This window comes from Carcharodon carcharias, chromosome 11 (genome assembly GCF_017639515.1).
Source record: "Carcharodon carcharias isolate sCarCar2 chromosome 11, sCarCar2.pri, whole genome shotgun sequence".
Taxonomy (NCBI): domain Eukaryota; kingdom Metazoa; phylum Chordata; class Chondrichthyes; order Lamniformes; family Lamnidae; genus Carcharodon; species Carcharodon carcharias.
The window spans coordinates 57,799,813-57,827,724 of record NC_054477.1 but is presented as its reverse complement, the minus strand read 5'-3'; the positions used below and the strand labels follow the sequence as shown (position 1 = coordinate 57,827,724).

At 41.8% G+C, this 27,912-nt stretch overlaps 1 protein-coding gene across 2 annotated transcripts in view; it reads right to left on the bottom strand.

Annotated features, from left to right (window-relative positions):
- Positions 1 to 7,872: 7,872 nt before the first annotated feature.
- The window catches only part of LOC121284037 (palmitoyltransferase ZDHHC20-B-like), a 123,607-nt gene continuing 103,567 nt past the window's right edge, over positions 7,873 to 27,912 (bottom strand). For both annotated transcript variants that reach the window (XM_041198998.1, XM_041198999.1), the window contains exons 10-13: positions 19,908 to 19,997; positions 13,516 to 13,634; positions 11,429 to 11,488; positions 7,873 to 10,098 (exon numbers count right to left, since the gene is read on the bottom strand). In XM_041198998.1, coding sequence (XP_041054932.1) covers positions 11,430 to 11,488; positions 13,516 to 13,634; positions 19,908 to 19,997 — 268 coding nt within the window. In that variant the 3' untranslated portion in view covers positions 7,873 to 10,098; position 11,429. The remainder of the gene's footprint in view (positions 10,099 to 11,428; positions 11,489 to 13,515; positions 13,635 to 19,907; positions 19,998 to 27,912) is intronic.

Here is a 27,912-nt window from a genome sequence, read left to right as displayed (position 1 = left end):
TTCGAGGATCTCATTACCCTCATCACCTTCGAAGTGCTTGTCATTAGAGGAGACTTTCAGCTCTTCCATCTTCTCCTCAAGCAGGTCATGCCCCCGTTGCAGCGCCAGGTTGTGTAGCATGTGGCAAGCTACGATGATGCACGGCACCCTCTGGGGACTGTACTGCAGTGTTCCACCAGACCTTTCCAGGCACCAGAACTGCATTTTCAATATGCTAATCGTTTGTTCCACCAAAGACTGGATTGCGGCCTGAGCCTCGTTGAACTGTCTCTCTACTGCAGTCTGAGACCACTGCACAGGCGTCATCAGCCAAGTCCTCTGTGGGCAGCCCTTGTCCCCAAGAAGCCAACCCTGCAGCCTCTGTGGGCCCTGGAAGACGTAAGAGATTTGAGACCTGCTGAGGATGTAGGGGCCGTGGACACTCCCTAGGAATTGTGTGCATACCTGCAGGATGCAATTGTGGTAGTCGCAGACCAGCTGAACATTTAGCGAGTGGAAGCCCTTATGGTTCATATACTGGACTGCTTGTTGCCACAGAGATCTAAGTGCCACATGAGTGCAGTCGATGGCACCTTGGGCATGTGGAAAATCAGAGATCTGCGCAATTCCCAGCACTCTTGCTTCTTGGATTGCCTGATCCCAATCGAAATGCACAAAGGTGTGTGCCTTCATGAAGATGGCATCCATGACCTCCTGGATGCACTTGAGGGTGGAGGCTTGAGATCCCATGTGGGTCACCTGTGGAGCCCTGGAAGGAGCCACTAGTATAAAAATTGAGTGCCGCGGTCACTTTCACAATCACTAGCAGTGGATGTCCTCCAAGTCCCTGTGGTGCCAAATCTTGCAGCAGGTGGCATATCTGACTGACCAGTTCCCTAGGCATGCGCAATCTTTGGCGTCTCTGGTTCTTGGTCTACAGGGATGACAAGAGACGTCTATAGACCCCGGGTCTACTGAGACACCTACGAGTGACTGCTTTCCGTGGACATTCAGTTGCATGTGCAGGAGGCCCTGCTGCACTTTCATGTTGAGGGTGGTGCTCCTCCCTTTGGCTGCCTCCATCGCACACCTCTTCTTCTTTGCTCTTTGTAAGCCATGAGGCATACCGCTAAATCACCAGGCTCATTGATCTTGATGCTCTCCTCCCGCAGGATCAAAGAAAGAGACACATGGGTTAGCATATGTCACCTAAGGACCTCTCTTGGTTAAATCTCCAGCTCCAGCTGCATCTCAAGGCCCCTTCACGCATGCCAGAGAGTGCTGGCCACCATTTGGATGGCTAGTGTGTAGTGCGCTTCATGGCTGGCCAAAGCCCCACACCACTTGACTGATTGGTGGCAGCTTACCACCATCACTAGACCCAGCAGGGGCGGTGACACAGTGGTATACAGTCGGAAGGAAATTGCCTTGGAAGTCCTTAACATCAACTCTGGACCCCATCAAATCTCATGGCATCAGGTCAAACATGGGCAAGGTAACCTCCTGCCGATTACCACGTACCGCCCTCCGTCAGCTAATGAATCAATGCTCCTCCATGTTGAACACCACTTCGAGGGAGCACTGAGGGTGGCAAGGGCACAGAGTATACTCTGGGTGGGGGATTTCAATGTCCATCAAAAAGAGTGGCTCGGTAGCACCACTACTGACCGAGTTGGCTGAGTCCTAAATGACATAGCTGTTAGATTGGGCCTGTGGCAGGTGGTGAGGGAACCAACCAGAGGGAAAAACATACTTGACCTCGTCTTCACCAACCTGCCTGCAGTAGATGCATCTGTCCATTGTAAGCCCATGGAAGTAGATTGATACCACTAAAACTCATTTCATTTAGAAGTTCAGCCCAAAAAGAACTATCGGATTAAGCCAGAGTATCTGATGGTGATGGCAGAGCTCCATCACTGTAAGAAGTTGAAGGTGAGCAATACCTTCTTAACACAGGCCAGTCGACACATACTCACCTGTTGAAGCAGAGAGTGTGCTGACTATTATGCTTGGGTAAATACAAAACTTACCACCTTCCCACAGGCTATTAAGAGACTGGCATAAATGCTGGCTTTGTCAGTGATGCCTACATCTTATGAATGAATAAAAAACTGATCAGTATAGATACAATTGAATAGCCAATTCACTGCAGAAATATTTGAAGCATGCTGTCATTAACTGATATTCTTAACTATCAAAAATGTACATATAATTGCTGTGAAAAAGTCACATTTATTAGAAATATTGATGCCTTTCCACTAAACACAGGAGTCAACAATGTGCATAATGACCTGAATTCAGCGGTCAGCAACAAAGGAACAGTGTTTGCCTTTCATCTCACTGAGAACTGTTCACGAAATTTTGACCGGCTGTAGAGGCAGACTTCCTCTAATCTGGTGCCTGTTCAAGTACAGTGTCCTGTGAGCAAGGCAAGAAACAGTGAGGCCCTTTAACCAATCAGATTGAAGAATTCTCAACGAGTCCCAACCAGGAAGAAAAAGACAGGATTAATAAATTAGATTTAAATGATATACAGAAAGAAAAAATAAGGATTGGGAAATACAGAAAGGAATAAGTGAGATAAAAGATAGATAGAAAAAGTGAAGAAAACATTAAATGTACAAAATGAATTTTTTGAGGGAATGAACTTTCACACTTAAAAAAAATAATTTTTCAGGGCGAAGGATAATGCAGCAGTAATTATCAGACCATTAAAAGCTCACTCACTCCTGAAAACAGCAACCTTAACATTTCAGCTTGTTCACACTGTTGAGTGCATTTCAGTGTCAAGTCTGGCATACTCTGTGACCCCCATATTTCCAAGTTTAGCTGCATGTGTGGATGCCAGAAGCTGCAGTGAGGCCTACTTCATAATAATGGTAAGCACTGATAGTTTCATTGTTATTATTACCACAAAATTCCAGCCAATGTCTTTAAAGTAGAAAATGCACCACAGAGGCCCAAAGGAAAACAGACGTTGAGCCAAAGAGGAATGTTCAGGAGGGATGGCAAAAACCTTGGTCAAAGTGGCTTTTAAAGAGGATAGAAAGTAGAGAGATAGAGAATATAAGGGGCTAGCACCAAACAAACAAAGTTCTGGGAGCTGGTCAAAGAAGGCTACAGAGATAGGATGGAGTGAAGCCATGTCGGTATTTGAATACAGGGATAAGAATTTTCAATTTGTGGCAAAAGGGCAGGGGAGTGGAAGTCAATATTGATTAACAGGGATAGGTTAATGATTACAAAATCTGTTCCTGCTAAATTAACATTTTATTCATTATGATAACCACTGTGCTCCATTTGTACTTTTACAATCATTCGACTCAAAATGGCAAACACTGAATTATGGGAGTTCTGTCACTTGCCCACATAAAATATTTATTGTGCTCTCATCCAAAATTATGAGGGTATTGAAAAAGAGCGCGAGAGGAGCTGGGAGTTCAAAAAGAGCACGAGAGGAGCTGGGAGTTCAAAGAGAGCTGTTGCTGGTGGTGTGGGGTCTCAGTGGACTGACCAAGTTTGGAGAAAATCAAGTGTGATGTCATAAGGAACAAGGTAAGTGATTAGTTGCTGAGTATTTCACTTGCTTTGCTTGCTTATCTTCTGAATACCGGTACTATTTATTGGTAACTAAGTTTTTCTACATGGTAAGGTTTTTGTAATAGCAATATTAAAGCTTATAGGGAGGAGGAGGATTTATCAATTAAAATAAATAAAAATAAAAATTAAGTATAAATAAGAATAACAAAATAAAATAAAATAATTAAAATAAATGCCTGAAAGTTAATTAAGGTGTTATGTTTCAGCTGTGGAATGTGGGACTTTTGGACATCAAGTTAGCCCAGGACAAACATGGCTGCAGAAAGTGTAAGCAACTACAGGAATTCTGGATCAGGATTATTGATCTAGAAGCTGAACTGCAGACACTGCGCAACATAAGGTAGGAGGAGAAGTACCTGGACATTTTGTTCCAGAAGACGGTCACAGCTCTTAGGATAGAGTTGTCTGTTTTGGTCAGCAGTGAGAGACAGGAGGATGTGACCATGAGCAAGGCATGTAAAGGGGCCAAGCACATTAGTGGAGGAGCTTCAGACTTTGCAATTGTCAAACAGGTACAAGGTGCTTACTACCTCTGTGGACGAAAGAGAGGTCTGCAGATTGGACGAGCAGACTGGCCATGGTAACACGGTACAGGAAGCCATCCAAACAGGGGGAACAAAAAGAAATGTAGTGGTAGTAGCGGACAGTATAGTGAGGGGAATTGACACTGTTCTCTGCTGCAAAGAGCGAGAGTCCCGACGGCTGTGTTGCCTGCCTGGGTTTGGGATATTTACTCAGGGCTGGAGAGAAATTTGCAATGGGAGAGGGAGGATCCAGTCGTTGTGGTCCGTGTAGGTACCAATGACATAGGCAGGAAAAGGAATGAAGTTCTGCATTATCAGTATGAAGAGCTGAGCACCAAATTAAGAAGCAGAACCTCAAAGGTAATAATCTCTGGATTATTACCTGAGCCATGTGCAAATTGGCATAGGGCAAATAAGTTTAGGGAAATGAATGCGTGGCTCAAAGACTGGTGTGGAAGAAGTAGATTCCAGTTTGTGGGGCACTGGCACCATTACTGGGGAAAGTGGGGACTATACCGTTGCGATGGTCTACACCTGAACCGTGCTGGGACCAGTGTTCTCATGAGCCACATAACTAGGGAGGTAGAGAAGGCTTTATATTAAACGAGGAGGGCGAGGGATCAAGCTTGGGTGGATGTAGCAAATAAGAGCAGGAGAGCAAAATAATATGGGAAATGAAGGTCAGAGAATGGCAGGAAGGGACAGAGAGAAAGAAACCTAAGAATATACCAACAGTCAAGACTAGATGTGACAAAGATAACAGAAACACAAAACTAAAGGCACTGTATCTGAAAGCGCGCAGCATTCATAACAAAGTAAATTAATTGGTAGCACACATTGAAATAAATAAATATGGTCCGACAGCCATTAGAAATGTGACTGCAGGATTAGACACTAGACAGCAGCGACCACAATGATTGAATTTTACATCCAGTTTGAAAGGGAGAAGAGTAGGTCTAAGACTAGTATTTTAACCTTAGGCTGGAATTTTCCATCCTCGTTGGTGTTTGGCATCATGACAGGCATGAGCAGACAATATGGTGGGATGGCCAAAAATTGGGTTCATGACTTTGTGAAACCAGTTTGCAATCGTCCGGGCCACACCTTTCCTGCTGCTGCATGTCAGGGACGTCATTTGAATACATCTGCACCTAATTATAAGCCTTGCTTGCCGGAATCATATCCACCCCCACCCCCGCCAAACAATGTCAGCAGGAAAAGAGACCAGCCCAGAAAAGTCTTGACAAGTGTGACATGCAAAGTCTGGACTTACTGTTAGGCCCTTGCTCACATTGCAGACATCTGAAGAGCAAAAGCTACTGGACCCTGGAGGAACAAGTGCATTGCATGCTGGGTGGATTCTGATGGACATGGCTCCACCGCGAAGCAGCTCATGGAAGGTGGAAGGTCACCATCGATGTCTGGAGTCTGCTTCGGGACATCAGTGTCTTGGCCATGGTCTACTACAGATATTCATCGAGGGATGGAGAGGAAGGTCTAGATTTGACTGGGACAGGAAGGTGTACAGTGGGGGGGGGGGGGGGTAGGTGTTGGTGGTGTGAGGTTGGGAGGGGGGTGGAACAACAGTGTCAGGTGGCAATGAAGGTGTCAGGGGGTGAGGTTGGGAGGGGGCGAGGGAGAACAGAGGGAGGAGGATGTAATAGGGGAGTATGTGGCAACTGAGCAGTAGGTAAGGGTGGGGGGAGGAAGGTGTAAAGGAAGGAGTTTGGAAGGAGTCCAGGGGGAGGAAGGAGTAAGGGGGGTGGGGGATGTCCAGTTGAATGTGAAGTCGATAACTGCTTCCTGGGGAATGAAATGAGGGTGAGCGTGGTAGGAGGGAATGGTGAGAATGAGAGAGGGCTAAGTGAGCCGGTAGGGTGGGAGCACAATGGTATCAGAAGAGATGGCATGGGTGATATTTAAAAAGGAAAAGAGTAAGTAAAGTGAGTGTCGGTCCTCTAGAGAGTGATAATGGGGAGTTAATAGTGGATAATAAAGAAATGGAAGATGAAATCAACAAATATTTTGCTTCTGTCTTCACTATAGAGGATACAAAAATATTCCAGTAACAGCTGTAAATCAGGAGGTGGAATGGAGAGAGGAACTTGGTGAAATTACAGTCACTAGGGAAATGGTACTGAGCAAACTGACAGAACTGTAGGCTGACAAGTGTCCAGGTCTTTATGGACTTCATCCTAGTGTCTTAAAAGAGGTGGCTAACGAGGTAGTAAGTGCATTGGTGTTAATTTTCCAAAATTTGTTAAGATTCTGGAAAGGTTCCATCAGACTGGAATGTAGCAAATATAACCCCTCTATTCAAGGAGGGAGGGAGGCAGAAAACAGAAAACTATAAGCCAGTTAGCTTGATGTCTTCTGTGAAGAAGGTGTTAGAATCAATCATTAAGGAGGTTATAACTGGGCACTTTGAAAAACTCAAGGTAATTGGGAAGAGTTAGCATGGTTTTGGAATTATGTTTAACAAATGTATTGGAGTTCTTTGAAGGGGTAACAAGCACTGTAGATAAAGGGGAGCCTGTGGACGTACTGTATTGGATTTCCAGAAGGCACTTGATAAGGTGCCACGTCAAAGATTACTGTGGAAAATAAAAGCTCAAGGTGTAGGGGGAAAAATTTGTGTGGATAGAAGATTGGCTGGCTGGCAAAGAACAGAGAGAATGCATAAATTGGTCTTTTTCTGATTGGCAGGATGTGAAAGTGGAGTCCCGCAGGGTTCTGTGCTGGGGCCTCAACTTTTTACGATTTTTATCAATGATTTGGATGAGGGGAGCGAAGGCATGGTAGCCAAATTTGCAGATGACACAAAGATCCGTAGTAAAGTATGTTGTGAAGATAACATGAAGTTGCAGACAGATATAGATATGTTGAGTAAGCGGGCAAAAATTTGGCAGATGAAGTATAATGTGGGAAAATGAGAAGTTGTTCACTTTGGCAGGAAGAATAAAAAAGTATTACTTAAATGGAGAACGACTGCAGAATTCCAAGATGCAGAGGGATCTAGATGTTCTAGTTCACGAGTCACCAGAAGTAGGCAGGTACAGCAAATAATTAAGAAGGCTAATGGAATACTATCCTTTATTACGAGAGGAATTGAACATAAAAGTAAGGATGTTATGTTTCAGTTATACAAGGCATTGGTGAGACCACATCTTGGATACTGTGTGCAGTTTTGGTCTCCTTATTTAAGGAAGGGTGGAAATGCGGTGGAGGTGGTTCAAAGGAGGATATCTGGAATGAGCGGGCTGTCTTATAAGGAATGGGTAGACAGACTGAGCTTGTTTCTACTAGAATTTAGAAGATTGGGGGTGATTTGATTGAAGTATTTAAGATCCTAAACGGTCTTGACAAGTTGGACGTGGGTGAGTTCAGAACTAGGGAGTACTCGCCTTTTAGGACAGAGATGTGGAGAAATTTTTTCTTTGAGGATTGAGACACTTTGGAACTCCCTGCCTCAAAAGGTGATGGAGGCAGGGTCATTGAATATTTTTAACGCAGAAGTAGATAGATTCTTGTTCAGCAAGGGAATCAAAGGTTATCCAGGATAGATGGCAATGTGGAATTCAAAACACAAACAGATCAGCCATTATCTTATTGAAAGGCAGAGCAGGCTCAAGGGGCCAAATGGCCTACTTCTGCTCATATTTTGTATGTTTGTATGCATATGCTATAATATAAATGTACAAGCAAATTCAAATGCATGTCCATAGCACAGTTATCATGTATCATTCACAAGTAAATAACAAGATCCGTGTAGTTTTTAAAGTCACTTTTGGCTTTTATTCATCCTTTGCATTTATCGACAGGGTTGACTGAAGAAAGTAAGAAATAGTAGCCAATTTAGCAATAGTCTAGAAATGACAGAAAAGGGTGCAAGACATGCACATTCTGCATGCGATATACGTGCTAACTTTAATTTGGCTATCCTTTGGAGGAAAAATAAAACATACAGCTTAAATGTTTGCATAATATGCTAAGTAAAATGTCATTCATCCTTGTCCACTGACACTAATTTGTTTACATTGGTTTCAATTATTAATAAAGAAAATGTTACAGAAACATGGCTGTCCTCAGGATAAATTTCATAGACAAATTTTAATTGTCTATAAGCACAAAAGATGGGGGAGAAAAGAAGCCGACAATGATATGAAAAAGTGCAAACCACTTGTTTATATTTCAATTTATTTTAAACTATATTCAAACAATCTTGACATTCTTATTTGGATAATCAATTTGGATTTTTTTCTGGGATAAACCTATTTGTTAGCTTAATACTGTCACAACTTTCATGATTGCATAAGATTTTTCCACTTAATGCTTATGTCACAGATCTTATACACAATGGTAATAATTACCATATTAAAAATGTCACTTTAGTAACAAGCATGTTTTTGTCTGAAGAATGCATCAGAGCCCTGATAAATAAGTTGAAGCTTAAATATTCCAACGCTGAAATTGTGAGAACATACATTACAATGGCTGTAAAATACATTCAACTTACCTTAGTAATGGAAACCAAGTTGGACTACACACAGCATAACATGTATACTGAGGATGCACTACATGATTGAGTGATACACCTTGATGAACTTTCCAATTCACATACCACAACTAATAATTCAGGGTAAGCACAGTAACAAGACAACCCTTGAGGCAAGCTACAAATCAATTAAGGGATCCAGCATCTCAGCTCTGAATCAGAATCTCTTTCCCCTCCAATCTCACCAGGTGCACTCATTTCTAATACAGTTTTGTTTGGTTGCATGTCAATTGCAACTTTTTCAATTTAAAAAAAGGATAGAGTATTCATATATTGTACATAGCAGTGCTTACATCAACTGTTCAAGACACTGAAATGTTGAATCACCAAGTATATAGTCTACTATAATACATTTTTAATCAATCAGCATCCCCTTCCCAAACCATTTTTGATTTATGTCTCGATCAATTGGTGGCTACTATATGTCGTTTACTGAATGTAAATGACTGCTACTATGCAAAATAAAAACCATTAGGGCATGTAAAAAAATTGACAGCTCGCAAACAAGATAGCTAATAATCTTGACCACAAATAAAAAAGGAAAACCTAAACCCTTATAGCATTTGTAAACCATTGTTCATTTGGAGCCTACAATAAATAAAGTGTTTAATAAACAGTAACTGCTCTTTGGTAAACAGCAGCTCTGATTAACAATATACATACAAGGACATGAAACATTAGTGCAGAAAGTCTGTTTTTCAAAATTTCTTGCATAAATTTAGAGAAGTAATAGCACACTTCCCCTCAAGATTATTGGCTTTTGCTTGATTAAAATACAGACCTGCATCAGCAATTGATTTTATGTTACAGCTTACAGGCTTCAGTTATTTTAAAATACAATTAAACTATTATACAGTTTAGTCCCTTGCATCCCTCATATATGTTGTACATCTTATATATATATTGCTTATTTAAAAAACGTTAATATACTTATAACTTCCTTCAGTGCCTTTTATATCCTATAACACTATAACCTGGCAGTTAAGTAAAGGTTAAAATCAAGTCATCTGACTGGATACTTGCACCTAGACATCCAATTAAATAAGGAAAATATAGCTTTGTGATTGGATATTTCAAATCATAACCGCAGACTACCTACTGTAAGACTATTGTGTTGTAGGATACAGATTATCATAGTCTTGTGATCTGTTCATACAGACATAGAGAAGACTAGTGGCTTGGTAATCTAGGACCCTGGTTACATCTGTATTGACTACCAGAGTGTCTGTGGGTCCTTCATATAAAGTTATTATTTAAGGCAACAATCGATTTTGATTTTAATTTATTGCCTTTCCCAACAATTACTGTGAATGTCTTTTCATAAGCACAAAAAATCTGATACACAAGCTGTTCATATGTCATCAGAATCCAGCTTCTAACAGTTTCCTCTTCCACAGAAGTGAGCGGCATTGCAGTCTCAACATCATGTACCAGAAACATCTAAACGGAAGAACATTCACAGTGGTTTAACAGGAACAAATCATTTGAAGGGAATTCATCAACACTCATACTCTGTTCAAAGTAGTTTTGAATAGCGTAGTTTCTTTATTAAACAGTTAACAAATTACTATTCATTTATTTCTTATATGAACTATGTAGCCCAATATTAAAAAGCTGGGAACTGGGTGCAAAAGATTTTTCGTAAATGCCTGCATAGTTACCACCTGGGTGAAACAATGAAAGGGTTGTTTCACCATTCTCTGGAACTTTTGGTTTAGGTTCTGGTTCTCCCGGCCACACCCCACCCTAACCTTGGAACTGTACCATTGGTTTTTACGGTGGCTACTCGCTTGCTGTCAGATTGAGTGTCATGTTGTGGCTGACATTCAGCTTCTTCCTCCTTGAGCTCTGCATTTTCTATGGCAGCAGCATTGCTGCATGGAGCGGCAGCCCATAATCAGTTGTACTCTCACTTATGCGTCTTGGGTTGGAAAGCAGAGCCCCACGAGAGATTAACCAGGAGCCTGTTGGCCCCAACACTGATCACCACCCACTGCCTTTTGTATCTCCCAGGACTCACTGAAGCACTCTATGGCTTCCAGCACTACCATCACTTGGAAAGCGATAATTGGCACCACAGAAGCAGGGCCGAGGCCAACCAGAAAGTGAACAGGGAAGGGATTATGCCTCGTTATAGAGCAATCAGGGAAAACAAAACCTGTTTTCTTTGGCTCTTTGCCTCATCACTGGAAATGTAAAAGATTTATTTACATTCTTTTAATTTAGGTTGAAAAACTTGGGTTGGAAATGCATCTCCTCATATTACATACACTTAAATGGGAAAAATAGCTTTGAATATGTAGTTTTGATTAATGTCGTGGTTTCCAGGAACATATCTATACTTAAAACAAGGTATTCCTATATTTGAGGTACTTCACACAGAATTAGATACCACTTTCCCCTTTCATCTTTTCCCCCCCATAAGGTGTTGAGGATTGGTTGCATATAGTTTCATTTTTGTTTCTTTATTGTGCTAAGGTTAGGGATTTCAGTACTGGGACAGGAAGAGGAAAAAAAATGACCATGTCTTAAAAAAGAATCTCCAGAGATTTGTCATACTGATATCTTGACCTTATCTGTAGTACATGAAGCATAAAAATTAACTTCAGTATGAAGATATATCCTGCAAAAATATCAAAGCAAATCTTGTACATAACTTTACAAACATGAGGTCATGTGATCATGCCGAATGCAACAGAAATTATAAATTGCAATGCTTCCAATATGATCTTATTACAGTTAAAACTAGTTGTACTTTTATTATTTTTACCTTATGTTGAATGTTTTGTAGATTCCTCTTCTATTGAAACTGCAGCATTTTGATTTGGAACTGAAAATGTTAGAGAGGTATAAGCAATAAAATTAACATTTTGAGCTTTAGAACGTTTTTCTCATTTGGAAACTTTTTAAGGTAAAATATTTAGGTTTAGAAATTTGGGAGCGTACATTTTTGGGCAAAGCTGTCCCACGCACAAAGATGCCTGAGGAACTCCAGGTACTGAGTCTCAGAGCTAGTTATTTTACGGCCAGAATTGTGGGAAAAAGGTATAAAGACCTGATAGTGTCAGAGCAGCCCTCAGGTAAGTGAAATATTGCAGATTTCAGAATTTGGGATGGGGTGGTGGATTGTCACAATCAGGCAGAGGGGAGGTGGATCAGTGGCCTCAGAGGATGGATGGGATTTTGGGGAGGAAGGAAAAATCACTGGCCTCAGGAGATCAGGGCTGGAGAGGGACATGTATTTTAAGGCAAGTGCCTAGAAATCAGGGATCAGGGCCGGCAGCAGTGTTCCTGATGGTGCAAACTTCATAAGTAGCTTACTACTTACCAGGCAGCCTGCACCTTCTCAGAGGCAGACACAATAGGGCATAATTTGCTGTCAAAATAATCACTGTTATTTACGCGCAAGCTGTATAGCAATTTCAGGTGAGGGCGGATGTGTGGGTTAAACATGCAAGTACAAAAGTTCTGTCGAAGGGTCAGGAGGACTCGAAACGTCAACTCTTTTCTTCTCCGCCAATGCTGCCAGACCTGCTGAGTTTTTCCAGGTAATTCTGTTTTTGTTTTGGATTTCCAGCATCTGCAGTTTTTTTGTTTTTATTTTTATATAAGTACAAAAGTTGTTGTCCGAGATGCTTTGTGAAAAAAACCATCTCACTTTCTGGCTTATCATTCAAATGCCTTCAACGCTATGAAGTTGTTCTATTTACACAGTAGATTTGAATTTATGTTTGCCACAGAAAGTTAAGTCTAAGTACTTTTTTGACAGCGTGATAAGTGTTACTATCAATCAACCTCGTTGAAATTATCTATTACAAGTGTGAAGTCTCAATCCTTCAAGCTTTTGTTGTTACTGTAAATTTTATAAATATAAAATTTTAAGTTAACTTTTAAAAAACATTTCCTTTGTGTTTCTTTTATTTGTATCTCAATCCAATCTTCCTTTCTCTCTTTATTTCTCTTTCTGTATCTCAATGCAACGTTATATGCTTGCACTTTCAATTTGAAGTGCTAAGCGTCACCACATTTAAATAAGTCAGGGCAAGTCTAATTATCATTCTTTATGAAAGAACTCAGGACAACCAGTAGTAGTCAACATGGCTTTAGAAGAAACAATTGAAACATAGTAAATCTGGAATTCTAAGGTGGAAATGAATTTAGTGGATCAGGGCATCTGGTCCATATAATTTCAAGTGGTTTTCTGAAAGTATTTAATAAAGCTACATGTGATACTTTTAAAGAAGACCACAGGTAGGTAAGAATTAAAGACTATTTAGCCAGTTGAATTGAAAACTGGCTTGACAATAGAAAATAGCAGAAAACAACAATTTAGATAGCGTCTTTAATGTAATAAAATGTCCTACAGCACTTCCCAGAGGAATTATAAAACAAAATATGACACTGAGCTACATAAGGAGATATTAGGGCAGATGATCAAAAGCTTGGGCAAAGAAATAGGCTTTAAGGAGTGTCTTAAAAGAGGAAAGCAATGTAGAGAGCTGGAGAGATTTAGGGAGGGAATTCCAGAGTTTAGGGTTGAGGCAGCCTAAGGTATGGCCACCAATGGTGGGAGCAATCCAAATCAAGGATGCTTAAAAGGCTGGAACTAGAAGAGTGCAAATGTCTTGGAGGTTTGCAGGGCTGAAGGCAATTAGAGATAGGAGGGACCAGTCCATGGACGGATTTGAAAACAAAGATGAGAATTTTAAAAGTAAACGTATTAAAATAATGGAGAGTATGTACGTTTATGAGATTATTTTCAAGACTTCCTGACTAAGTAAAATGTCTTAATTCAAGACAAATGTATTCTTTATCGCTCTATATAGCCAACAATCATAATATTGTGGAATATATTACCCCCTTTGGAACTTTCTTCATCTGATTCCTCATCTATCCAGTGCTGATCAGTCCCTCCTAACAATCGATTTTGAGATTCACTCAGTGGTCTAGGAGGAAGTGACTGTCCATCTGCAATACTGTGAAAAAGAACTATATCAATTACAACAACTTGCATCAATACAGAACTTTCAGTATAGTAAAACACTCCCAAAAAAACAAAGAAAAAGATTCACATTTAGATAGTGCCTTTCACAATCACCAGACATCTGAAAGCACTTTACAGCTGAATACTTTTGAAGTGTCATCACTGTTGTAATGTAGGAAACATGGCAGCCAATTCAAGCAGAGCAAGCTCCCACAACCAGTAATGTGCTATTGCCCAGATAATCTGCTTTTGTGATGCTGATTGAGGAATAAATATTGGCCAGGACACCAGCTCTTCGAAATTGTGGCATGGACTTATACATCTACCTGAGGGAGCAAATAGCATTTCAGTTTAACATTTTATCCGAAGGATGGCACGCTTGATAGTGCACCATTTCCTCAGTACTGCATTGGAGTGCGAGCCTCAATTTTTGCACTGAACTCCTGGCACTTCACAGGGTTGTAATCAGGCAAAAACTGACACCAAGCCAAAGAAGGAGACAGGAGTGCACATGATGTAGTCTTTAAGGTACGTATCAAAGGAGAGTGAGATGAAAAGGTTTAGAAAATAAATTCTGGAGCTTAAGCTAGATGGCTGAAGGCATGGTCACCAATAGCGGAATGAAGGAATTGGGTAATGCACAAGAAGCCAGAGTTGGAGGAATACAGAGTTCATACAGCAGGGTTGTCCAGCCTTTTCGCATGAGGGGCTACATTTAAATTTTTTTCTCACTTAAGAGGCCAATGAGCAAATTTCAGAAACAGGCCAGGATATTGAGGTCGGTGGGCCCTCTCGCCAATGTGTAAAATGACGTGGGATGACGTCGGGCAGAACTCCTGACATCACCCTGCATCATTTCAATTCATTTCAATGTGCTTAGGGAATCCCGCCCCGCCCGCACAGGGAGCGCATAGTGCTTCCTGGCAGACGTCACAAATAAAATGGTAGCGCACCCCCAATTGGGGATGCCGATTGGAGGCATGCCTGCACACACCCGCTCCTGCACCCAGACGGCAGGAAAATTCTTTCTATAAAGTTTGGCATGACCTTAAACATGAACTTCAAAAAAAAATCAATGCCAAAGCAATAAACTGATTACTTAAAAAATTAATAAGAATGACCATTAAAAAGTCCCAATCAGCAGAGCCAACTAATAAAAAATGTTTTGCCTTTTTGCTTAAGAAGCAGAGCGAGAGACAGACAGACTCAGTCACAAGTCCTGATCACCAGGGAAGGGAGTGGGGATTGGGGCCGAGCGAAGGATTTGGGTTTAACTAAAACTGACCTTACGTTCGCCTCTGATGGTGCACACTCGTAGCTGGCCTTGGCAGAATTCATACAAAAGTGGGAGTCAGAAGCAGGTTGCCTTTCAGCCTAGGGTTTCCTCCTCTCCCTGCCTGCTTTGTGGATAGGTTTATGGGGAGGGGGCGGGGGAAGGGTGTCTGTGTGCCTGGCTCAGTCCCAGTCTCAGCCACACACATATACACACACAAACACACACACACACGTATACTCGGTTGGCAGCTCCCTAAGGCGGGACTTCCTCCTGAATGAAGGGCAGAAGTCCTGCCTGCAGCCAATTTATGCTCATTCAAGTATGAAATGGCTGCTGGCCAGGCAGAGTCAGTGGGGAACATCGCCATTTAAAATATTTAGGCTAGACTCACTCACGCACACAGAATTTTAAAATCAAGACACTGCTGCTTGACCAGGAGGATAGGTCAGCAAGCACAATTGTAATAGATGAGCTGCACTTGGTGCGAGTTAAGACACAGGCAGCAGAGTTTTGGATAATCTCAAAATTAAGGAGGGTGGAAGGTGGGATACCAGCCAGAAATGTGTCTGAATGGTAAAGTCTAGAGGTAACAAAGACATAAATGAGGATTTCAGCAGCAGAGAAGCTGAGGCAGGAGTGAAGTCGGACCATGTTACAGAGGTGCAAATATGTGGTTGAAAGCTTATATTGGGGTCAAATTTGGCACTAAGGTTGCAAACATTGTGGTTTAGTCTCAGACAGTTGTAGGAAGAGGGATGGAGTTGGTTGCTAGGGAATAGAGTTTGGAGAGGGCACTGAAAATAATACCTTCAGTCTTTCCAACATTTATTTGGAGGAAATTTCTGCTCATCCAGTATTGGATATTGGTTAAGCATTCTGATAATTTGGTAAGAGTGGAGGAGTTGACAGAGATGGCGGTGAGCTACAGCTGGGTTTCATCAGTGTACATACAGTGCCTTTGAATGATGTCACAGATGTAGCATGTTGATGAGAAATAGAAGGGGACCAAGGAAAGATCCTTGGGGAAAACCAGAGATAACGGTGTAGGAGCAGGAAAAAAAGCCACTGCAAGTGATACTCTGGATATGAGTAGATAGATAAGAATGGAACCATTTGAGAGCAGTCCCACCCAGCTGGACAACAGTGGAGAGGCTTCCAAGGAGCTTGGTGTAGTCAACTGTGTCAAATGCTGTAGGCAGGTTGAGGATGAAGAGGAGAGATAGTTTGCCTTTGATAGTTACCTAGGATATCATTTGTGATTTTGATAGGAGTCTTGTTGGTATTGTGGCAGGGGTATTTGGAGGGATTGAAACTTGGGGCAGAATTTTGCCCTCATCAGGTGGGCGCAGCAGGCAGGCCCGGGAGAGGTCGCAAAGCCAATCGCCGCCCACGATTGGGCTCTGTCATGGATTTCACACTGGCTGGCCAATTAACGGCCAGCCAGCGTGAAACGCGTGCTGCAGTGTTCAGTGCTGCCGAGGTGGGAGCGAGAGGGGTGCGAGCATGAAAGTGTGCGCATGGTTGGGGGCGCATGCAGTAAAAGCTCTCTGAGCCACAGAGCTGCCTAAGGCAGCTGAAGAATTTAAAAAAATAAAGAATTTAAAAATATTAATAACATGTCCCCTCATGTGACTGTCACATGAGCAGAAATATATTAGAAATTAGTTTGAAAAAAATTTATTTATTTTTTTTAAAAATCATCATTAAATGAAACCTCATCCCGCCCGTGGATGAGGTTTCGCAAAATATCCACATAAGGTTGGATGGGCAGCGAAAAATTTCATTAATTACAACCTTAATGGTCTTAATAGGCCTGTTAATTGTTGGCAGACATGCTGCCGACTCCCGCGTGCGCCTGCTGACTGAAATATCACGTGATGACGTCAGGATGCTCACCCGCTGTCATCGCGTGTCATTTTATGCTTGTTCAGGTTGAAGGCGTGCCCGCGTGACTAGCGCAATGTTCTGCCTATGGAGTTCCAGGAAAGATGGGTACAGAATTGGGAGGCAACAACATGTTCAATGACTTGAGGCAAAAGAGAGGTTGGAGATGCAGCAGTAGTTTGCAAGCTTCATGGGAAAAAGGATTGGATTCCTGAGGACAAGGATAATGACAGCAAATTTAAAGGAGAGAGGGACAACACCTGAAAAGAGGGCACCATTAGCAATATTGGCTAACATGGGGGCCAAGAGGGGAAATTTGATGGTCAACAGTTTATTAGGAACAGGGTCAAGGGAGCAAGTGGATGATAACAGATGAGCTTGGAGAGGGTATGAGGGGAGATGAGAGAAATTAGGGAAAGTCACATTTTCAGGGCTAGGGCAGGAGAACTTTAGAAGAAGTTTGGTTGAGTTGCTTAGTGGAAGGTAGGGTCACAACAGAGGCAACTGATCAATAGCCCTTGATCTTAGTGACAAGGAAGTCTATGCGCTCCTTGTGCTTCTTGGAGGTGAGAGTGGTGGAAACAGGTAAGAGGGATTTAAGAAAATGGTTTGCAGTACATAAAAGAAGTGGAGGTTCTCTTTGCATTCCTGGATGATCCTGGAATAGTTAGCTGTTTAGAGCAGAACCCAAATTGTGTTTTGTGAGGTCCAGTCAGATCTAATGATGGATGGCTAAACCAGTTGATCGCCATGGGCTTTCAAGTCTGGATACCTTGGACTTGAGACTAGGGATGAGGGCCATTCTAGGATAAATTGTCAGGGTGAGAGAGGTTTTATTGGGTACCAAGGAATCCAAGGTGGAACTGAGTTTGTGGTTGAGTAAATCAGTAATTGCAGGAAACTTGTGGTGAATGGCGGGCCAAAGGCTAGGCCTTTAGGATTTTGGAAGTGCAGTTGTAAGGTTTTGAGGACAAAGGTTATACTTCAAACCCAGAGGAAAATTGTGATAACTGAGTTAATCTCCCTGTATATCTCCTGCTTAAACTCAACTACCTGAATATTAACAGGGGCAGGGCCAGAGTTAGGGAAAGGGAAGCAGGTTTTCCTGCATGCTGTGGTGTTTTAGTTCTACATTGTGTCTTTTCTCCTTGACAGGTTCCCCGCCAGGGAGTCAGCATGACTGAGGGAGAACTCTACAACAGGCCATAGGACAGATAGCTCTGACCCCTAAGCTTGGGGATCTTTAGGTTGGATGCTGGGTGAGAGGGGAGGAGAGGTCAGAGGAAGCACCCCTGCTCCACAAGCAGAGCTGTAAAAACACCCCTTTTCCCCCAAGCTGTCCTCGTCTTCCCTCAGTTGCCAGATTTCCCAAGGCCTGGAAAATTCAGGAAACCATTGTTAAATCTGCAAAGTCAGTTACATCAGAGGCTGCCAGCCTTACTACAATATTTAAATTGTCAACACATCTGACAGGAACCAGCCCAGTCTCTATCTCAGTTAAACACAGAAGTGGGCAGGTTGGAAACAGGTTCCAGCTGGGGTTCAGATTTTTAAAATTTTAACATCTGATCTGACCTTGACTCACCCTATTTTGGAGGTTAAAGTTCACCCCAATGCACCTATCAAAGAATTAACTGAAAACAGTAAAAGGATTATGTTTCTAACCATATTCAGTTGTCAGATTGGAATGCTTTTATAACATCATCAATGTCCTTGGAGAAAGATGAAATGGGTTAGCAGTACTCGAACTACTGAGGCAAATCTTAAAACACAGAGAGCACAGATGTGGTTGAAAAAGGGTAATGAAGCAAATAACAAGAAAAGATAGAAAGAAAATGAATACCAAGGAATATGAATAGTCAGATCTGTGGTGTTCATATAAGTTGGTGAACCAGAGGCACAAATGGAGAATGGAGGGACCTTGGATGTAACTTTGCTTTCAGTGGGGAAAAGAATGGGAACTAAATATTTTTGCTAAAACATTTTCAGGAATATCACAACTAGTGCAGGGGCAGTGGAACACATGACTGCAGCTTTTAATTAATCATGGTGCTTAGTCTTCCTAGGCTACCTAAAGGAATAATAAGCGATTTGTTGCCACATTGGGAGTACATTACAGATCACAGAATAGTAGAAAAGAAATCAGGATAAGGTTTATTAGCAGTTCAGAGGTGTAGCAGTAAAAAGTTGTAACTATGGGTGACTAACAGGACAAATAAGTGACCCAAACCTAATTAGGTTCAAAATAAAAACAAAGAAAGTGAAAAAAGGAGTTGGAGATAAAGGCGATTGATTGGAAGTTACATAATTTCAATCAATGTAGAAGTGCCAGGCAACCCAATGGGTACAGAGACCTAATGCAATGGGTTTTGAGTCTGAGGAACGCTGACTTGCCTGGCTCAGGGCAGAGTGGAGAAGATGAGATTTGTTTGTGCAGATATATAGATCTTTATAAGTGAGAGTACAGAGAAAACAAAATTGGATTCTTGCCTTAATAGGGGCATTGATTATAAAACAAAGTAATGCTGAATTTGTAACAATGCATCAAGCAGGGGTGTCCAAGCTTTTGTCCCTATTGGCCACATACTTGTGTATCATGGTGCCTAGGGAGGCGGGTATAAAGTTTATATCTTGGTAGTAGCGACACATTATTAGTTTCTAATAATCACATCATCCTTCACTGAGGATTAGAGAAGGTTAAGTATCATCTATACATGAAGTGCTGTAAGAAATATGTCAGATTCAAATAGGTGTAGAAGGTGGCAAACATATTTTAATAATGAAACTGGAACAGTTTCAAAACTGATATTTTTATCACCAGTACAGGGAGAAATGAAAACCAAATGGATGGAAGAGTCATTGGTGCACTCCTCAATCTTCAGTTATACTGGATATGAAAGATGGGTTGATCAATTTTCTATTATAACAAGTATTTGTTCAGTCTAAATGCTGCACTTGGAAGCTTGTCTATTACATTTTGCTTTATCAATTCTAATTTTGCTTGAACATTTTGCTCATGAAAAATAATTCAATAGGCAGCAAACAGAGTTGACTAAAGGGAATATTAAATTAATAGATATTTATAAATAAAGATAGTAAACATACTTTTTGGCAGGTTCAACGTGGTTAATTGTGTTGGGTTGTTCTGGATCTTGACTGACCAGGCGAGTTGGATAAGAACACCCATCACCGAGGCTGAAAGATAAAAACAGGAAGACGACATACAATTCGCTACCAGCAATGGGGGTTCTCACGGACGTAAGGCATATTGAAACATAGTTGGAGCAAAGTAAATTAGTAATTTATTTACACAGTGAATTTGTTTCGTTAAGGGAAATTGAAACTGGAACAAGATAGGCCAATGACTTCCCTCTAAATACTTCTGTGATCAAAAATAGTTGTGTTTTATAATCATTCCCATTTCTTATGTTAGTTAAGATAGCATTGGGATATTTAATGTATGAATTAAGTTGTGCTTTAATATAAAAGGCTAATGCTAAGCAATGCATAAATTCTAAGCCACTAAGCTTTGATACTAATGTTTAAAGTAAGTGCTTAACAGTGTAATTACTTAGGGGAATGGAGGCAAAGTGATAATGTTACTGGACGACTAATCCTGGGACATGAGTTTAAATCTCACACTGGCCGCTGAGGGGGGGTATTTAAATTCAATTAATAAATAAATTAGAAATAAAAAGCTGGTATCATTAATGATCACACAACTACCAGATTGTAGTAAAAACCCATCTGGCTCACTAATGTCCTTCAAGGAAGGAAATCTGTCAACCTGACCTGGTTTGACTTACATGTGACTCCAGACCAAGAGCAATGTGCCCTTTGATAGGGCTTGGCAAGCCACTCAGTTGTATCAAACTGTTACAGAGAGTTAAATAAGAATGCAACTGGATGGACCACCTGATATCGATCCAGGCAATGGAAAGAACAAAGGCATCCCCCCTGCTCAGTTGACCCTGCAAAGTTGTCCTCTAGGCACTTGCACCAAAATTAGAAGAGCTGTCCTACAGATGAGTCAAACAATAGTCTAACACTGTCATACTCACCGAATCATACCTCATAGCCAATGTCCCAGACTCCTTTATCAACATCAAGATAGATCCACCATGGGAAGGGAGTAGGAGACCTCAACATTGACTCCAGACCCCAAGAAGATTCGATGCATCATGCCAAGCATTGGCAAGGAAATTCCTCATGATTACCACCAAGCACCCTCCCTCAGCTGATGAATCAGTTCTCCTCCATACTGAACAACACTTGGAAGAAGCATTAAGGGTAGCAAGGGCACCGAGCATGCTTTGGATCAAGGTCTTCAATGTCCATTACCAAGAGTGGCTCAGTAGCACCACTACCAGCAGAGCTGGCCTCATCCTGAAGGGCATATTTGGCAGACTGGGCCTGTAGCAGGCGGTAACAGAATCAACAAGCAGGAAAAACCTAATCTATTTGTTACAGATACATTTGTTCATGGCAGTATTGGTAGGAGCGAAGTGCCAATATCACATGGAGATCATGTTCTGTTGTGTTATGTGGCACTACCACCATGCTAAATAGGATGGCAGCTCAAAACTGGGCACCCATGAGGCACTGTGGGCCATTAGCAGCAGCAGAATTGTACTCAATCACAAATAGTAAATTTACGGCCCAGCATATCCCTCACACTATTACCATCAAATCATCCAATTATGAATGGAAATGGACAATTAAAGAACTCCTGCACTTCAAGAGAGCTGGCATAGACACAATGGGCTGAATGGTCTCCTTTTATGCTGTAAACATTCTATAATCTATGATTCTATAACTAACTGGAGGAGCAGACTCCACAAACACCCCCATTCTCAATGATGAGGGAGCCCATTATGTCAGTGCAAAAGACAAGGCTGAAGTATTTGCAACGATCTTCAGTCAGAAGTGCAGAATCAATGATCCATTTCAGCTTCCTCCTGAGATCCCCAGCATCACAGATGGCAGTCTTCATTCACTTTGATTCACTCCACATGATATCAAGAAATGGCTGAAGGCGCTGGATACAGCAAAGGCTACAGGCCCTGACAACATCCTGGCTGTAGTACTGAAGACTTATGCTCTTAGCCAAGCTGTTCCAGTACAGTTACAACACTGGCATCTACCCAACAATGTGGAAAATTCCCCAGCCATGTTCTGACCACAAAAAGCAAGACAAATCTAATCTGACCAATTACCACCCCATTGGTCTGCTCAATCATCAGCAAAATGATGGCGGGCAGTGATTGAGAGTGTTATCAATTGGCACCAACTCACCAATAGCCTGCTTGTCAATGCTCAAGTTTGGGTTCCGCAAGGGCCACTTGGCTCCAGAACTCATTACCACCACAGTCCAAACATGGACAAAAGAGCTGAATTCCAGAGGTGAAATGAGAGTGACTGCCTTTCATATCAAGGCAGCATTTGACCAAGTGTAGCATCCAGAAGTCTTAAGAAAATTGAAGTCAATGGGAATCAGGCAGAAACTTCTCCACTGGTTGGAGTTGTAAATAGCACAAAGGAAGATGGTTTTGGTTGTTGGAGGCTGATTATCTCAGTCCCAGGACATTGCTGCAGAAGTTCCTCAGAGTAGCATATTAGGTGCACACAACTTCATCAATGATTTATCTCTATTATAAGTTCGTAAGTAGAGATGTTTGCTGATGATTGTACAGTGTTCACCATTTGCATCTCCTGAGATACTGAAGCAATTTATGCATGTCTTACATGCAGCAAGACCTGGACAACACCCAGGCTTGGGCTGCTAAGTGGCATATAACATCGGTGCCACACAAGTGCCAGGCAGTGACCGCCTCCAACAAGAGAGAATCTAACTATCGTCCCATAACATTCAATGGCATTACCATCGCTGAATCCCCCATCAACATCTTGGGAGTTATCATTGATCAGAAACTTAACTGGACTAATCATATTAGTAGAGGCTACAATAGTTGGTTAAAGCTGGGAATTCTGCAGTAAGTTATTTCCTGATTCGTCAAAGCCTGCCCACCATCTACAAGGCACAAGTCAGGAGTGCAATGGGGAGGCAGTGACATAATGGTATTGTCATTGGACTGGTACTCCAAAGATCCAGGGGAATGCTCTGGGGGCACAGGTTCGGATCCCACCGTGGCTGATGGCAAAATTTGAATTCAATAAAAATCTGAAATTAAAAGTCTGATGATAACCATGAAGCCATTGTTGATTGTTGCAAAAATCCAGCTGGTTCACCAATGTCCTTTAGAGAAGAAAATCTGCTGTCCCTACTTGGTCTGGCTACATGTGACTCCAGACCCACAGCAATGTGGTTGGCTCTTAAATGCCCATCTGAATAAGGGCAATGGGGACAATAAATGCTGGCCCAGCCAGCGACGCCCACATCCCATGAACTAATAAAAAAAAATACCGTCCACCCACCTGGATGAACGCAGCTCCAACAATACTCAAGAAGCTCGACACCATCCAGGACAAAATCAACCCACTTAATTGGTACTATCATTGGCCAACTTAAGGATTCACAAGATGCACTATACCAACTGACTGAGGCTCCTTTGACTGCACAGGCCAAATCTGTGACTTCTACTGCCTAGAAGAACAAGGGCAGCAGACATATGGGAACCCCATCTTCTAGTTCCTCTCCAAGTCACACAACATCCTAATTTGGAACTATATCACATGGCTTCACTGTCACTGGGATAAAATCCTGGAATGTCCACCCTGACAGCACGGTGGGTCTGTGTACCTACACCACTTTAACTGCAATGGTTCAAGATGGCAGCTTACCAACATTCTCAATGGCAGTTAGGGATGGGTTCTAAACACTGGCCTTGATTAACAACACATACATCCCACAAATTAATGTACATTCTGCAGCAAGACTTCCTTACCCTTATACTCCAGCCCTCTTGCAGCAACAGTTAACATACCATTTACCTATCTAATTGCTTGCTATACTTGCATGTTACCTTTCTATAATTCATGTACAAGGATACCCAAATCCCTCTGAATGTCAGCATTCACTAGTCTCTCTTTTAAAAAATACTCTGCTTTTCTATTCTACCAAAGTGAATAATTTCACAATTCTCCAGATTGGAAAAGCTTAAATGTAACATCTATATTCAAGAAAGGAGGGAGACAGGAAGCAGGGGCCAGTTCACCTAACATCTGTCATTGGGAAAATGCTAGAAGCCATTATTAAGGTAGCAGCAGGACATTTAGAAAATTATAATACAATCAGGCAGAGTAAACATGCTTTTGTGAAAGGCAAATCATGTTTGACAAATTTATTAGAGTTCTTTGAGGACATAGCAAGTCAAGTGGGTAAAGGGGAGCCAGTAGATCTAGGGTTTCTAAAAGGCATTCAATAAGGTCCACATAAAAGGTTACTGCACAAAATAAGGCCCATGGTGTTGGGGGTAATATATTAACATGGATGGAAGATTGGCTAACTAACAGGAAGCAGAGAGAGCCAGGATAAATAGGTCATTTTCAAGTTGCCAAACTGTAACTGTGGGATCAGACTGGGACCTCAATTATTTACAATCCATATTAATGACTTGGATGAAGGGACCAAGTGTACTGTAGCCAAATTTGCTGACCATACCAAGTTGGATAGGAAGGCAAGTTGTGAGGAGATGGCTAAAAGTTTGCGAAGGAATATAGATAGGTTAAGTGAGTGGGCAAAAATGTGGCAGATGGAGTTTAATGTGGTAAAATGTGAGGTTGACCACTTTGGCGGGAGGAACAGAAAAGCAGAATATTATTTAAATGGAGAATGACTGCAGAATGTTGTGGTACACAAAGATCTGAGTTACCTTGTACATGAATTACAAAATGCTAGTATACAGATATAGCAAATAATTAGGAGGGCAAATGGATGTTGGCCTTTATTGCAAGGGGGATGGAGTATTATTATATATAAATAGTTGTTTGGTAGTACAGAATTTGAGTATTGCTGAAAAAGGAGAATTTTTTGATGAAGCTTTTCATCAAGCTTGCATGGTGAGCAAATGGCTTGGGCCCTATTTACGAGGTTGCCGTTAAGGCTAACCTTATAGTGCGTGGAACTGTAAAAATCCCAATGCGTGTATTGACCAGTGAAGGCAGGCTTGCAGTAAGGCCATGGTAGAGAACCCCCTGACAGATTTCCCGACGAGCGCATCAAGGAAAGGGAATTCATTTGACTGCTTCATTTCAAAGGTGAATTTGAGCGCAGGATGCAGCCCATTAAGTCAGTGTTGAGCAAATTTTCCAGATACACAGTGAAGGATTCCTTCACATTTGCGAAGACCATACATAATTTGCATATCAATAGCAATGCTGTGTCCATGTGCTCATTTGACGTTGCTAGCCTATTCACCAATGTTCCACTTAAGGAAGCCATAGATATTTGTGCTGCAACTACCATTGCGTGAATCAGTATTCATTGATCTTATGAACTCGGCAACTCACGCAGTTGAGTCCAGTTTTAATGACACCATGTATGCCCAATAGATGGTGTTGCCATGGGATCCCCTCTAGGCCCAGCTCTTGCAAACATCTTTGTTAGGTTCCATGAGAAACGTATCTTCGATGCAATGGCACCTAACCTTCTACCCCTTGCATATTTCCGATACGTGGATGATACATTTGCTATATTTAAATCCGCAGCTGCACGTAATAATTTCCTTGCATTTCTTAATGGGTTCCAATCTGCACTCAAATTCATCTTTGAAATGGAGCAGTTAAATTAACTCCCTTTCCTTGATGTACTAGTTGAGAAGTCTGCCGGGGGTTCTCTAGCACAGTCTACCACAAGCCTATCTTCACTGGTCAAAACACACGTTGGGACTCTTACAGTTCCATGCACTATAAGATTGGCCTTATTGAAAACCTCGTAAATGGGGACCGAGCCACTAGTTCACCATGCAAGCTTGATGCTGAAATAGGGCACATCAAAGCCATCCTGCAGGATAATGGCTACCATGATCATTTCATTTCACTCCGTATTTTGAGCAAACTCAAAGTCATCACTTTCAGCCCTGAAAAGTGCCCAGTCTACCTCAGTTTACCCTGGAAGGGCAAGGTACCTCAAAATTTAAGCAACAGATGAAGCTGGCTGTTTCATGCTGCTACTATGCAGTAGCAACACAAATGGTATTCACCATTAAAAGGATACTGCCGTCAAGCTAAAAAGAAGTCTGCCTGTCACATAAATGAGTAATGTGGTACATAAATTTCAGTCCGGGTGTGCTGCTAGGTGTGTAGGCCGTATGTCCCAAAGACTGGCGGATCATATCAAACAGCATGTCTCTGCTGTTGTTTGCAACGGGCAAGGTACGGTTCATACCCAACCAACCCGTACTTGCAAAACTCAAAACAGTGTCCAACATTAGATGTGATTCGGCGTTTGGACAACATTTGCTAAATAATCCTCAGTGTGCTAAGAATTATGCTGACAACCAATTTAAGATCATCAGTTGGGCTCGCAGTGTGGCGCATTTACATGTACTGGAAGCTACATATATTAATACAAAGGGCCCTGTTCTTTGCAGACAGAAAGAACATGTACACGCATTGCATCTGTTTCAACTAAACAAAATAAGTGACAGCCATTCACTGATTCATTCCCCAGGGCAATGTCTTAACCAATCAGAGTCAAACTGCCAGGTTTAAATTTCAAACAATGCTTGGCAGTTAACAATCAGTCACCATCACAGGTGCATTCTCCATGGCAACACCTCTACCAATTAGAGTCCACTTGCCAACATATCAGCACTCTCTTCTCAAACAGTGTAAATATGTTGTTTCCCCTGACATTGGTATTTTCTTGCAAATTGTCCTGAGTGCAAGACAAAAAGCTTTGACAAAAAAAGTATTTTTTTTTTTTAGCAATAATTGCATATTTACACAGATCACTGAAGGCCACAGGACAGGTTGAGGGAGCAGTTAATAAAGCTTATGGTATCCTGGGCTCCATCAACAGGGGCAGAGTACTAAAGCAAGGAAGCTATGATAAATCTGTATAAAACACTGGTTTGTCTGCAACTCAAGTATTGCATCCAGTTCTGGGCACCACACTTATAGGAAGAATGTAAAGGCATTAGAGAGAGTGCAGAAAAGATTCCAGGGAATGGTTCCAGGATGAGAAACTTCATTTATGTAGATGGATTAGAGAAACTGGGACTGTTCTCCTTGGAGAAGGTTAAGAGGAGATTTGATAGAGGTATTCAAAATCACGAGGGATCTGGACAGAGTAGATAGGGAGAAACTGTTTCCATTGGTGGAAGGATTGAGAACCAGAGGACACAGAGGTAATTGGCAAAAGGAGTAATGGCAACATGAGAATTTTTTTTTTTACACATTAAATTATTAGGATCTGGAATGCACTGCCTGACGGTGTGGTGGAGGCAGGTTCAATCAAAGGATTCAAAAGGGAATTGGATCATAATCTGAAAAGGAAAAATGTACAGGGCTATGGGGAAAAGACAGTGGAGTGGCACAAGGTGAATTGCTTCTTCAGAGGACCAACATGGACATGATTAGCCAAATGGCCTCCTTCTGTGCTGCAACCATTCTTTGATTCTATGAAAAGTAGAGAAGTCTTGCTAAAATTGTACAGGGCATTGGTGAGACCACACCTAGAGTACTGTGTACAGTTTTGATCTCCTTAATTGAGAGATATACTTGCATTGGAAGCCATTCAGAGAGGGTTCACTAGGCTGATTCCTGGGATGAAGGGGTTGTCTTATGAGGAGGGGTTGAGCAAGTTAGGCTGACACTGTTTGGAGCTTAGAAGAGATGATTCTTATTGATAAGATTCTGAGGGGGCTCGACAGGGGAGATGCTAAGAGAATGTTTCCCCTCATGGAGCATCTAGCACTAGAGGGCAGAGTTTTAAAATAAGGGGTTTCTCATTTAAGATGGAGATGAGGAGGAATTTCTTTTCTCAGAAGGTCGTTAAGCTTTGGAATTCTCTTTCCAAAGAGCACTGGAAGCTGGGTCCTTGAATATATTCAATGCTGAGTTAGACAGATTTTTGATCTACAAGGGAGTCAAGTGTTAAAAGGGGGTTGACGGGAGAGTGGAATTAAGGCCACGATCAGATCAGCCA